We start from the raw sequence: 14943 nt of genomic DNA, 5'->3' as shown, positions 1-14943 counted from the left end.
TACGTGTTAGTCTTGAGCACATGTGCACTGCTGCACGTGCCCATTGCCCATTCTGTTGCCGTTTTGGATTTTAGTAAGTTGGTGGGTTCAGTGCAAAACTGCTTATTCATTCAGAGCCACAAAAAGTATGTGGTGCTCTATAGACAAGACGGCTGGCCTGCCCCAAGTAGCTAAAACATGATGCAGGCTTGGCAGCGAGCAGGATGGAGGGACCAGGCTTATGCAGTCTAATTCACATCATATTTTTCTATGCTAATCCATTTGCTGTGGAGCGGCCAAGCTCAGCAGTTTCCCAGCAGCACAAAGTAGGCTGGGCAGAGAGAGATTGCAGTAAGCAAAGTGGCAGAGAGGAAAATGTTGGCCTTTCTCTGTCTAGCAAAGAAACTGACCTTATGTAGGAGTGACTTCCTTAAAGGTGCCCTCAGTATTGATCTCTAAATTCTGAATGGTGCGTATTCAATTTTAATAGCTGTACTTTGATCAGAAATTCACCTCAGCTGCAGTGATATCTAATGATGTGATGTGGAAGACACAAGAAGCAGTAGAACACTTTGTCCCTTAGTTCTAGCTCTCGGCTTTCCCATCTACCTGCTTGAAGCAGGGGGCTGGACTAGATGACCTCCTGAGATCGCTTCCAGCCCTGTGATTCTACGGTCTAGGTGTTTTGAATAGGACCATGTCCTAAGCTCACCTGAGCCTCATGATGTCCAGTCCTCTGATTCAGTAGCATATCTGGGGGTTACTTGCATAATTCTACACTCTGTTCAGGAGACTTGTAGTCCTTGATGGAACTTTGTGTACGCTATAAAACCATCACAAATGTCTCCGACTTGACAGCCTTTGTTTAAAAGCACTCCCCTGAGTGGGGTGTGACCAGTCACGGTAGAGGTGAGTTAGGAGAAGGTATGGAGAGGATCCTGCCAATATTGTAGCTGGTTTAAACCATTATGGCTGCTGTAATGACAGAGTGAAAATCAAACTGCTTAAAGGTCTAATTTACTAAAATCAGTCTTGGATCACTTCACAAGGTGCTCGCTGCTCCCTTAGCTGAGAAAAGTGCTGTAAAATGGGTAGTAGGTAGCTCTTTTACAGAGGTCTGTCACCCAACAAGCCACTGAGGTGGGATTGTGTTAGTTGTCATTTTACAGCTGTGCTTAACTCCTTTACTTCCATTTCCCTGTGATGTCAGAGGGAGGCCAGAATGAGAACTCCAGCCTTTCTGGCTCTGTCCTGTGACTGGACTGCCCTGAGTTCTAATGGGTCATGGCTGTATCTACAACCACTGTAGAGCAGTAACAGAGAGGTAGTCATGTTAGTCTGTATAGTAACAAAACAGCAGTCATAGCACTTCAAAGACTAACATCATCATTTATTAGGTGATGAGCTTTCGTGGGACAGACCCACTTCTTCAGATCTCCTTTCTGTAGAGCAGAGAGTTTTGAGACCTGTTTCCTTGTGAATTACCAAGGGTAGAAGTCAATGCCGTGTACCATTTGAAAGCCAAAAGGAGGTAGGACATTTTGACTGACTATGGACCTGAGCTTCATTTGAAATAAGAACTTCCTGATTTCAAAGTTCTGGGACAAGGGTGTATGTGTGTGCATTTCTCTTGTTTGCCCACATGCGTTGCTCTTTGAAACAAACCTCTTGGCTCATTGGTTAGTTGGGGATTGTGAGATTTTTTCCATGTACAAAGAAATCCTTGGATTTATCATGCCAAGGGCTTATCCAGCTGTTTTCAGGGTTCAGGGCTCTGTCATAGGGTATGGCTTCATGACAGATGAAAATGTTTTTTTAATGGGAGTTGGCTAAGATGGATAAAAACAGCAGTGAAGACACAGCAAGTCAGTTTTAACTTGGGTTAGCAGCTCAAGGTAAAACCTTTAGGGGAACCTGGGACTGAACTGTAATGACTAATCCAAGTTAAAGGCCACATTGCTACTGACCTTAAAGTATATGAATTTGTCTTCCACCGCTGTTTTAACCTACATTATGATTACACTTTTTTATTTTTCAGTGTACACATTCCCCCTAGCTCAGCCTGCTGCCTCATTTACTCCATGCTGTCACCCTTTATCTAAGTGTCTACAGTCATCTAAAATTGGTGCTTTGTTCTCCAGTCCAGAAACTTGTGCATGGTGTATGCCTTATTGTTCCTACCTGAAAGTAGTCCTCTCGGTTCAGATCCTATTAAAAGTATTCATCAAAAACCATACTGTGACAGCTGGCATCATTGCTAGCAGACGCAAAAGAGAGTTCTGATGGAGTATGGATGTTGAACTTCCTTGTATTCATCAATGGAGGGCTCTCTGGTCAGGGTTAAGGTGCATTTTCAGGGCAAGGAGAGGGAACCTTGCCCTGCTGTTGTGCTGTATCTGTCCTGTCTCCAGGGCTAGCAGGCCGGTACCTTTAATCTGCACGGAAAAGTAGCTTTAAAACAAAAGGGTGAAGGGCAGAGTGTGAGAGGATTGTGCAATAGCTGACCTTTTATGCAGTCCCTGTCAGCTTTCAGTTGTTGTTAGGAGGCTGCTGAGCAGAGCTTTAAATGAGCATTCCCCCTGAGGGCAAGCAGCTGTTCTGTCCTTGCATTTAAATAAAATAAAATAGCACAGCGTTACCTATCTTGAATAGCCTGTTGGTACGTAGAGTCTGGACACTGCTCCTGAGGGAGGAGTAACCAGTTGCACCAACATAAGAAATGAGAAATGACTGCCTTGGAAAGAGTACTGAAGAAAGGGATCTAAAAATGAATCAACAATGCAATACTGTTGTGAAAAAGAAGAAACAAGTGGTGAACATAATTCTGGGATGTATTAGCAGGAATCTTGTGAGCAAGACATGGGAAGTAACTCTTCTGCTCTTCAGGGTGCATAAAAAGGCCTCAACTGGAAAGTTGTGTCTAGTTCTGAACATCACACTTCAGGAAGGATGTGGACAAATTGAGAAAGTCCAGAAGGAAACAATAAAAATGATTAAAGACCTATTTAACATGATCTATAAGGAAAGATTGAAAAAGTTGGGTAAATAAAAAAAGAAGACTGGGAGAACATAAGTCTCCAAGCAGGTTAAAGGTGGTCATAAAGAGGATATGATAAATTGTTCTCCTTAACCGTGGAGGACAGAGCAAGAAGCAATGGGTCTAAATTGCAACGAGAGAGAGTTAGATCAGAAGTTAGGAAAAGCTTCTTAACTGTCAGAGTAGATAAGCATTGAAACAAATTACCCAGTGGGGCTGCTGCACTGCCATCATTGGTGGTTTTTAAGAATGTTTAGACTCATGATGTCCAACATGCTACCCACTTTCCACCTTTGGTTGTTTGACCAGTCAAGTTTAGTGAGTTGACTTGAACAATAAATATATTTTCAGAATAATGTGGCTAGTTTGCTATAGAATCATAGAATGCAAGGACTGGAAGGGACCTTGAGAGGTCATTGAGTCCCGCCCCTGCTTTTGAAGTGACGTGTAGAGGTTGAACCTCTCTAATCCGGAACTCTCTTGTTCAACAACAGGCATAATCCATCATGACTTTAGTTAGTTGGATGACCACTTATCATGGGTGCAGCCAGGTTTCCATAGTCCCGTAAAGGTTCTTTCCAGCCATCAGTCTTGGCTCTCAGTATTGTGTGCTGTTGTTTAGCTCTGTTTTACCCCAAATGTCTTCTAAGAGAGAAGTAAGCAAAGGAAGTGGTGTTAATGCTGCTAGACAATTTTGACTTCCTATGGTCCGGCAAATTCTCTCATCCGGCACTGGTCACGTCTGAAGATACTGGATGAGAGAGGTTCAACCTGTATTAAAAATGTGAATCTCAACACTCGCAGTTGGAAAGTCACTGGCTCTTCTCTGTGGTCTGAGGGGTAGATTGATCAATGAAACAGCAGGAATATATTAGTCTGTTGCCATGAAGAGTGAAAACTCTGTGCCTTAAATACAGGATATGTCTAAGCAGAGGCGCTTGACAGTCTTTGTATTAAAAAAAAAAAAATTGTACTCATCACTCTTGCTCAGTTCCTGTCCTGATCTGTCTTATCATGTGACTCTGCTGTCCAATGCCTGACTTCTCCTTAGAAAATACTAACCCCACACATGGCAGGGCCAGCAGCCAATTCATTCACTTATCTGGTAGTAAATATTTGGCTGTGGAGTATTTTGGCAGAATGTCTGTGTGATGTTGCTCTGTGACTGAGAATTGTGAAATCTTTTGAAACTTTTTCTCCATTTAGTGCAGTGCTGCTTATGCCTGTGTGGTGATCTTGGAGCTAGCAGAAGTTGGCTTTTCAGTTAGGGCCACCAACAGTTTGATTCATGTATTGTTTTGGGGGGTTTTTTTGTGGATAAGTTGGAGAAAAATAGGTATTTCTGTGACGCTTTAAATGTTTCATTACTGATCCTTACTGTACTTTTCTAGTGCAGTTTGGTAATTTATTTGGCATAATTTGTAGGTCAGGAACGGACAGGCGAGGCGCGTTCACACAGAGCGTAGTAATTACTTTCAAAAGCTCATAGTGAGGGGTACACATTCTAGAAACAATCAGAAGCTAATTTGTTTTTCTCTTAAAGAGAAACAGAATGCAAGGTATTTTTGTGGTCTGTAATCCTTTGTCCGTTTCACTGATCTAATCCAGATTTGCTGCTCTGTTGCTTTGGGAAATTCAGCGAAGGGGTTAAGATGCTGGAAAGAAGGCTCACTTGTGTGCATCTGGTATATTTGAAGAATAGTGTTACACTGCAGTGAATAGAAAGCAGCTTAAAATCTCAAAAGAAATCAAATGATGGTCAACACAATGTCCTAGTCTCTGAACTCCCTCATTGCGGTTCCAGGGAATGGGATTGCCTTCATGTGAATGGCTTTTGTGCTACCTTGAACTGTACCATAAGATGTGCTTGACTTTTTTTTTTTTTTTTCTGATTTTTGTGTCCTGTATAAAGAAGCTAGGGCTGGTTTATTTTATCTCTATTCCCTCTTTGGGTCTATGGGACATGGCCAGTGATCCCTTGGTTGCCTTTCAGTACTCCTTATGGAGCTGAACGTGTCACTATTGAGAAATGGAATGATCTCATTTTCCCTGTGTTCCTCCCACTCTGGGATTCAGTGCTTCTAACTTTAGCCACGTCTGTACAGCATTTTTTTTCTCAAGTTGCTACCGCTGGTGGAACTGCTGTGGTGGGAATTGTGGTTGCTGGCATTTTAATCACTGGGTCATATGGCCCTTGCTTTGAGCTGGCACTTGGGTTGTGCTAATGCTGCCAGAGTTCCTACTGCTAGGGGAGCAGCATACTTGTTCTCAATGGCAGGAATTTTTTTAGGAACAAGGTGACCATAGATGCCGCTTTCTGATCCAGGAAGTAGAAAGCAGACTTATAGAACTGGTTTAGCCTTCTAAAAGTGAATCCATCCTGTTCAGGCAATTTTGCAAAAGCTTGTTTTGTGGAATTTGATATAGAGCCCTTCCAAACTCACAGTCCATTTTGGTCATCAGTCCCTGTCATGGGACTTTAAAAATGATAAATTTTATGATTTCAGCTATTTAAAGCTGAAATGTGTCCTTGTTGTAATTGTAGGGGTCCTATCCCAAAAGGAGGTAGGTAGTGTGTGTGTGTGTGTGTGTGTGTGTGTGTGTGTGTGTGTGTGTGTGTGTGTGTGTGTGTGTGTGTGTGTGTCAGTCACAAGGTTGCGGGGAGGTTGCAGTGCTGCTACCCTTTGCACTGCTGCTGGGTGCAGCAGTGCTCTCAGAGTTAGGTGTCTCGAGAGCGGTGGCTGCTGGCTGGGAGCCCAGCTCTGAAGGCGGAGCCATGGCTACCAGCAGTGCTGAAATAAGGAGGGTATGGTGTGATATTGCCACCGTTACCTCTGTGCTGTTGTTGATGAGCCACTGACTTCAGAACTGGGCGCTCAGCGAACGACGACTGCCGTCAGACTGCCTAGCTCTGAAGGTAGCACAGAAGTAAGGGTGGCTAAAATGCAATTCCCCTTAAGATAAACTTACAATCCCTGTAACTTCCTTTTGGACCAGGGCCCCCAGTTTGAGAAACACGTGTCTCCCCCATGAAATCTGTATAATATAAAGACCCACAGACAACCAGATATTAGATTTCATGATCAGTGACGCGTTTTTCATGGTTGTGAGTTTGGTAGGGTCCTAGATATAAAGAGTTCAGACTGGGAGCAAAGGAAACTGCACTTGCTGCTATTTTTGCTGCTTTATAATATATAAATGATGCCCAAAAGCTTTGTTCCAGAGCGTTTTTTTGCTTGTGCATTGTACTTCTTGATTGGTTGGGTTTATTTAATTTGTTTTTGGTTTTTAATATAAAAAAATCTGGTATTGTTTACCCTACTTTCCTGGAAGATTGGGATGCTAGTAACAGCTCTGTAATTTCATGTGATAAGGGATCTGAACTAAAAACAGATTGGGGGTGGGGGAAGTAATGTTTATTCAGGCAGCTGAAACCCTTTTTGTTTATAAACATGTTTAACTCCAACACACAGGCGGAAGAAAACTCCTCTTGTTAAAGAGTCAACACTACTACCCCTTCCGTGAAGGTCTGAATGCACTCCCGAACCATATCTCTGGCTTCTGTGGCAGATGGTTTCTGCGAAATAGGGAAGGCAGGAATTTTACATCTAAAGGAGAAGAACAAGCAAAGGAAAAAAAAAAAAAAAAAAAGCCTTAGTGTACAAAAAGGAGCCACATCCCACAAGCATAGCTGGCATAGATTTGTTAAAATATAGTAAAATAGAACTTTGAATGATTAACCCCTTTTCCGATCCAAGCGTCTGTGTTAAAATAGGGTCATAGATGAGAAGGCGGCTGTGGTCTGTGGCTATTGAGCGAGTTGAGTAATGCAGCCCACAGAATTGACTTTTTCCAGAAGCTTTTAGCCTGATCTCTAGCCTATGAAAAAAAATGGTGAGACATAATCCACAGCCAGCAGTGAGGGAGCTTGTGAAATGTGGCTTTTCCTGATCTTGGGAGACCTTAACTTGTGCACAAGTCACAGTAATAGATTGAAGATAAGCTGAGTTATAGTAACTTAATCAAGGAGAGGTGACAGATTTTTATGTTGTTTTCACAGAAAAGGCGACTGATGGCTCCTTGCAGAGTGAGGATTGGACACTTAACATGGAGATCTGCGACATTATCAATGAGACAGAAGAAGGGTATGTGCGATTACAGATAACTTGGGTGTTCATGCCTTTTGCTGTTCTGCTGACACTGACCTCGGTCTTTCAGCGTGCTGAGTAGTGCAGTGGGCTAATGTACAGCTGTTCTCAGGTGAAATCCCATTTTTAGGTAGCAGCAAGTTGTTTCGTCTTCTAATCCCTGGCTGACACTGATCCACTTCAGACAGCCAGCATGCCTCATGGCACTTGCTAGTGTGTACAGCTCTGTTTGGGAGAGTTGGAGGGTTAAAATAACATGAGCTGTTACATGTCAGGATTAGGACTAAGTAGCAGAGCTCTCTGTTGGCTAAGGACCAAAACAGCCCTAGATTTTCATGGTGCAATATCCAGTTCCTGGGTGTATCCAAAAAGCACATACTAATGTGCTGCAATAGAGATTACTGAGCCAGTGTTTTTAGGAGACTTATTTGTGACTTCCAAGCCTCCAAATGCTGCATTGTTGCCAGACCCTAACACTAGAAGAGGGGGAGCTCCCCACTGTCATCAGCTCCTTCAGCACTCAGGCTGTGTTGCTTGTGCCACACAGCAGGCCTGTTCTAAATGGTATTATGCGTTTGGCCTCTTTCTGAGTGGCTGTCAGTCTTGTCTCATTTACACTCAGCCCTTGTGTCAGCATTGACATCCTCAGTTTTCAAGGATCGTAGTTGGGTTGTTGAAAGTTACCACAAGTGCTGCTTCCCTGTCAGAAAGCATTAGGGAACACCCATGTTCCCACTCTATCAGGACTGAAAATGTGTTTGTTTCTCCTGTAGTCCAAAGGATGCTATCCGAGCATTGAAGAAGAGGCTGAATGGAAACAGAAATTACAGGGAGGTGATGCTGGCTCTAACGGTGAGTGGAGTGGGGTGGGCTGGAACAGTACCAAAGAAACCCACCACAGTAGTGTTTAACTTAAGAAAGGGGGATGTATGCAAAAATGAGGATGCTACTTAAATGGAAACGAAAAGGAGTAGTCATGAGAGTGCAATGCCTGAAAACTGCATGGAGGTTTCTTTAAAAACATATAATAGAAGCTCAAACTAAACCTGTTCCCTAAATTAAAACTAAAAAAGGAGGCAGATCTAAAAAAATATAAACGCCACTGTCACTAAATAAAGCAAAAGGGGCAGAGGCAAAAGGCCTCCCTTTAAAAATGGGGAGGAAAACCAGGAATCAGGATAAACTCTGGCAAGTCAAGTATAAAAGTATAAGGAGAGTGAAGAAAGAATTTGGAGAGCAACTAGCTAAGGGCACAAAAACTGATACATTTGAATCTCCTTAATCTGGGTGTCTGTGATTCAGGAACACCTGTGGTTCAGACCCTGCCTGATTAGAGTGCCAGTGCTGGCTCTCTGCTGCAGGGGGGGGAAGCCCTGAGCCTAGCAGGCTGCATTCAGGCAAGCTGCAGGCTGTATGTGACATATGGGCTCTGCCTAGCAGGTGGGAGAGCACACAGTGCCACTTCCTCCTCTGCGCATGCTCTCTTCTCCCGCCCGCATCCCAGCTGGCAACACAGTGAAGCGCTTGTCTGGCGGCTTTTCCCCTGCTGCGCCCATTGGCCTAAACTATGGCCAGTGGGAGTGGTGGGGGGGCTGGTGCCTGGGAGTGGTAGGGGGCGCGGAGCCATGTGTGCCCCTGGGAGTGGGGTGCCAAATAAGTGCCCCATCCCCATTCCTCTCATGCCCAGATCCCACAACCCATCCCCCTTATGTACCCCCTCTTTCCCAGACCCTGTACCCCCACCTCCCCAGCATGTTCCTGTGCCCTCCCTCTCTCCCAGATCCTGTGCCCCCTTCCCCAGCGCACTCCTGCTCCCTCCCTGCCAGACACCTCACCCCCACCCCCAGTGCACTCCTGTTGGAGCACGAGGGAAGGAGGTGAGTGTCTCTCTTTTTTTTCCGTTTGCCTCAGCCGGGGGCCACATCAGTAGGTCTTTTTTCCCCCCCCTCACATGGGGGTCAAGTCATTGAGTTGCAGGGCTTTTTTCCTGCTTCTTGTGTGTGTGGCCCCCGACTGAGTTTTTTTCTGTGGATCAGTGACCCCCGACCTGAAAAAGGTTCCCCAGCCCTGACATACAGCATTATTACTTCCACAGCATTTCAGCGTCCTGTAATATACCTTCATCATGGCCAGTAAACATCAACTTAAAACCCAAAGTGATGGCGGAGCAGCGAAGCGACGTCACAAAACGCTTACAATACAGGAGAAGGTGGATTTACTCAAGAAGTTGGACTCTGGGGCATCAGTGACGAGCTTGTGCAAGTTTTATGGTATCGGATCATCTACCGTTTACGATATCAAAAAGCAAAAAAAGCAACTGTGCAAATTTTATGCAGGAAGCGAGTCAGGAAAAGGCATGGAAAATCGCAGAACAATGAAAGAAGGGAAAAGTGTTGATCTTGATACAGCTCTAATTCAGTGGTTTCAGCTACGGCGAAGCGAAGGACTTAGCATCTCTGGTCCCATGCTTATGGAACAAGCAAAAATCTTCCATAGGCAACTTCAACTTCCCTTTGAATGTGAGTATTCCAAAGGATGGCTTCACAAATTCAAAAAAAGGCATGGTATCACACTGTACAGTGCAGCCAGTGAAAGGCTTTCTGCCGATCAAGAAGCAGCTGAAAAATTTATTGAAAAATTTTCTAAATTAGTAATAGATGAAAAAATAAGTCCCGAACAGGTGTATAATGCGGCTGAAACACCATTATGTTGGAGATGCATACCCAAGAAAGTGTTGGCTACTGAAGACTATCCTCATAGTAGGATGAAGGAATTGAAGGAACAAGTGACTGTGTTAGCTTGCTCAAACGCAGCTGGAACGCATAAGATAAAGTTGCTGGTGATTGGAAAAAGCTTGTGTCCAAGAGCGTTCAATGGCATTAAAGTGCTTCCTGTGGATTACCAAGCAAGCACAAATGGCTCGATCACTGGACCTATATTAGCAGATTGGTTTGAAAAAACTTTTGTGCCACAAGCTCGCCAACATTGCAATAATATAGGGATGGACCCAAATTGCAAGATTTTGCTAATTTTGGACAATTGTTCGGCCCACCCCAAAGCAGATGCTTCAGTGAAAGATAACGTCTTTGTGCTTTTCCTACCTCCTAACTGTACTTCGATACTTCAGCCCCAGGATCAAGGTATATTACACTCCCTGAAGTGCCGATATCGATCAGAGTTTTTGCGTAAATTCTTGAGTGACATAAATGGTAATAAATCAGTGGTTGAAATTCAAAAGGAATATAATTTGAAGGATGTAGTTTGGGGACTTGCGCGTTCTTGGGATGGTATTCCAAGATCAGTTTTGAAGAAGGCATGGTATAAGCTTTGGCCAGGATTAGTGTTTGAAGACGAAGGTAACAGTGAAATGGCAGACTTGGCAGCGTTTCATATCTCACATGAGAAACAGCTGGTGAATGAGTTGGTGGAATATGCGAGAAGCATTACTAACCCTGACTTAAAAGAAGTACATGCGGAAAATATTGAGGAGTGGCTTGACGTGGATGAAGATGCTCCTGTTGTGCATCTTTTTACTGACGAGGAAATTTTGGAAATGGTGAAGAACAAGGATAAGGCTGAAAACGACAGTGAAGATGAAGACCACCACATAATGTCAGAAGAAAGAATTTCGCTTGATGAATGCATCAAGCTCACAACTCGCCTAATAGCAGGCCTTGAGCAACGTAACTTCATAAGTGAACAGCAGATTATGAATATTTACATAATTCAAGGCCAACTGATACATGAAAAACAAAAATATATGCAACAGTTACAGTTGAGGGACATGCTCAAGAGTACAAATGAAACACATGAAGTGATGAACGTTGCAGGTGCTTCATCCTCAGCTGTGGATGACGAAATGCCTAGCACAAGTTCTGTATAAAACTTTACTTTCCAATATTACTCTATTTTTATTTACTGTGTAGTGCATACAGTATTACTGTACTGAAGTATATTTAGCAATTTAATTTGTACTGTATCCAAGCACAATTTATGTATGAAATAACTCTCTTCACAAAATATTACTGTTTTTGAAGTCAGCTGTTCCTTGTGTAAGTACAGTACTTATTGTATTTTTCATTTGTTCGTTTGTACTGTGTTTAACTGTTTGTTTCTACAGAAATGTTTATCGTATGTATTGCTGTCTGTTACATGTTAAATAAACGTTCACTACTTTGCAAAACGTTTTTATTTTAAACTTCAGAACAAAAAGTATACATGCTGTCTGTCACAAATATAACATGTAAACAAGAGATACGGCAGCACTGTAATGTACAATTTTGCAGAATTGGTTTTCTGTTTACTGTATCTACATAATAACAAAATAAGTTTAAATATAGTACAACAAAACAAAAGGTATGCATACTGTACTGTCTAGCACAAATTTAACTTGTAAATGTGGGAAATGACAGAGCACTCTACTGTGTACTTTGTGGTTTTCTGCTTAGCTATCTACATGTGATGATAAAAACAGAGTAACATCTGGAATAACACACCTACCCCTGTGAGTGTAGTCACTAGCTTCACAAAAAAAAAAAAATCCAAGAGGTGTGCTGTAGCACCTGGGAGACCAACAGTTTTGGTTATATTAGGTTACTGACCTTTCATGGGTAAGACCCGCGTTTCATTCATCAGGTGTTACTCACGAAAGCTCATTACCTAATAAATAAAATCCTTAGTCTTTAAGGTGCTACAGGACTGCTTGTTTACCTTGACTACAGTGTGTTTAAGGATTATGACATGTTATACATGCACAATACTCTAATGGTTTGTACGTACAAAAACTTTAGTAATAGATGTCGTTTACCCTTCATTATGGCAAACACCATGGTTCAGAAAATTCCATAATTCATCAGCGTCTATTTCCCAAGGTTGCTGGATTAAAGAGGTTCAGGTGTAGTAATTTTTTTGGATAAGTACATCAGAAACAGAAGCATTGTGCATTTCCACAGCCCTACTAGAGTGTGAGGTAATCTGCCAGCAATCTTTCCTGCCAATCGCATCCACAAGGCTGCTGGTTGTAAAAGCCTACTGGGGGCTGTGGCGGAATGTTTTGGTGGGTGAAACATGGGCTTCCTAAATGTAACAGAGCAAAAAAGTAGTCATGTAGCACTTCAAAGACTAACAAAGTAGTTTATTAGGTGATGAGCTTTTGTGGGGGAGACCCACTTCTTCAGATCTGGTAATAGTGCTGAAATTGAACTGGCACAACGAATATATAACAGAAAACAAACAAAAAGAAATGCAAACTGCATAATGTTATGGGCAAGTGATCTGCATGCATTTCCCCCACACTATGCTGGCACAACTTTGTCCTCCTGTGCAGCTCCCTCCTTAGCTTTGGTGGTGGCCAGTTGTACTGAACTGCATGGTGGTTGTCACTTGTTTGAAGGTGACCATTCTAAATTCTTTCTCATTCTTGAACTACCTGGCTTTGACTCAGTCTCTGAAGGTGAAGCATTCTTGCACTAATCCATTGTTACCTTTGTATCTTCATGGTCACATCCTGCCCGGCTGGTCCTTCCGATAGTTTCCAGTGAAGGGTTTTGTTGAAGAGAAATTAAAATAAGGTGCTAGTGCTCCAAGGAGTAAAATGAGACACTTGTGTCCATCCTAATGTGTCCGTAGAACTATACGTTGTCTTGGAGAGGCTGAAACCTCAGTGGACTTGCAAGCATCTCCCCATGTCCTCAGGTGTGAGAACGTGCGTTGGAGCAGAAGTTCCTCAGCTGAGGGGTCAGGACAGTTATTGGCTGTGGCTTAATGTAAATGCTGTATATTGTATTTCTCAATATGTGCCTCATGATCTTCATAGAAAACAGTCAACAGCTGTTGTTCCAGGGCAATTGAATGTCCAAGTGACTACTGCGAATGTGTGGAGAAAAAGTGTTTTGAGGTGTAATCTGTCAAAGAAAGCAGAAACAGAGTGTTTTGAAGATAATTTGACATAATCCCTGTGTAAAACTCTGTAATGGTTGTAATAAACTGCGGTGTCCTGGTTCAGTCACATTTCAGAAGCCTGGAAAATGGGTGTCCTTCAGCCTGACCCTGTGACAGGATATCGGTTTGCCATGTTCTTGCTAAAGCTTAGCGTGCAAACAGCAAAAGTGAGCAAACTTCAATGAAAGTGGCAGAAGTTTTGCCCAGGTCGGCACTAGGGGAGAATTGTCGTCCTAAGACGCAACTCCAGCTACAAGAATAGTGTAGCTTGAGTCAGCGTACCTTAGGTCAAATTTCTCTGCCATCCTTGCAGCAGGAGGTCAAGGGGAGAAACTCCCCCATTGGCTTCCCTTACTCCAGGGGTGACAGGGGTAACCTCAGTGTTCAGTTTAGTGGGTCCATACTAGACCCGCTAAATCAAATCCGGAAGATCAACCTCCGACACGTCAACCTGGCGGTAAGTGTAGACAAGCCCTTTATTTCTTTATCTTGACAGCAAGAAAGGTTGGATCACAGAAGCCTCAGCGGTGTTAATATTTTATCACAAGACAAAAGGTCTTAAGAAAGGAGAATACTTGAAAATGACTTGTCTTTTGTCAGCATTTTTAGTGCCCAAGGCATTATTTCTAGTGATATTAGCTGGACCATCTGCTCACTGGCTAATGTCTGAAAGCAGACGTCCAAAACTACTAGTGAAAATTATAATGAGGAAGGGCTGTGTGTTTGATCTAATTCAATGTCTGGGTTCATCTACAGCAAAATTGCTACACTTTGGCTATTAACAAATCATCTGGTTTGCATGGATCCTGGCAAAGATGACTGAACATATAAATGAATTCCTGGGGTTGTAGGTGGAGGAGGAAAATCAGTAGGGGTTCTGTGGGGGTTTGCAGGGAAGAGAAGCAAGAGCAGGATACTAAGCCTCCTCTCCCACTCCACTCCCCATTGCAGCCAGTTCGTACCAGGAGGACTGTTCCTGTGGTGAACGTGATCAAGCTTTGTTCCATCAGAGGTTCTTTGTGTTTCTTGTATAGGTGTTGGAGACCTGCGTGAAAAACTGTGGCCATCGCTTCCATGTCCTTGTGGCGAACCGGGACTTCATAGATGGCGTTCTGGTGAAAATCATCTCGCCCAAGAACAACCCTCCCACCATTGTACAGGATAAAGTACTAGCCCTGATTCAGGTAGGCAAGTCAGCTCTTTGGTTCTGTCCCCCATCTCTGAGGCAGGAGCCATCTCTCTCTGAGATCTCTACTGCGCTGAGCAAGATGTTGGTTTTAAACAGTGTTTTGCTCCAAACACATGACAAACCCACAGTGAAATTGGAGAGGCTAGCGAGTTTTTTCAGAAAAGCCGGGCCTCTCTTGAAAAAGCCCACAGAGCGTCTGTACTCAGAATGCCCTCTTTTGATCCGAAATTGAAAGACCATGGCCCTTTTTCGGCGGCCTCCTTCCCCTCCCAAATGAGAGAGAGCGCCTTTGTCTAAAAGATTCTTTTAAGAAAAAGCATGTGTAGACACTGCACAGGCCCTTCTTTTGAAAGAGCAGCCCTCATGGCACTAGATTTTTTGATCTCTGGCCTGTTCTTTCAAAACACCAGGGGCTGTGTGGACACTCTGTACTGAAAAGTTTTTTTTGGGAAGATCTCTCCTGAAGAACTTCTTTTGAAGGATCGCTGTAGTGTAGACGTGGCCTAGCATATGAATTTTTAGGGGCAGAAGTTACCTAAGAGAAATTATTTTCTTAATTCTGAATGCACAGGATTTTTAAGTATCAGAGAGGTAGCAGTGTTAGTCTGTAGCCTCGAACAACAAAAAATCTTGTGGCACCTTATAGACTA

At 43.2% G+C, this 14943-nt stretch overlaps 1 protein-coding gene across 6 annotated transcripts in view; it reads left to right on the top strand.

Moving 5' to 3' along the window:
* TOM1L2 (target of myb1 like 2 membrane trafficking protein) overlaps positions 1-14943 on the top strand; it is a 79896-nt gene that overhangs the window by 17124 nt on the left and 47829 nt on the right. For all 6 annotated transcript variants that reach the window (XM_075011243.1, XM_075011239.1, XM_075011237.1 and 3 more), the window contains exons 2-4: positions 7077-7161; positions 7938-8016; positions 14139-14288. In XM_075011243.1, the coding sequence (XP_074867344.1) occupies positions 7077-7161; positions 7938-8016; positions 14139-14288 (314 nt within the window). The remainder of the gene's footprint in view (positions 1-7076; positions 7162-7937; positions 8017-14138; positions 14289-14943) is intronic.

Source organism: Carettochelys insculpta, chromosome 16, assembly GCF_033958435.1.
Source record: "Carettochelys insculpta isolate YL-2023 chromosome 16, ASM3395843v1, whole genome shotgun sequence".
Lineage (NCBI taxonomy): Eukaryota > Metazoa > Chordata > Testudines > Carettochelyidae > Carettochelys > Carettochelys insculpta.
This window is presented reverse-complemented; position numbering and strand designations above follow the sequence as displayed.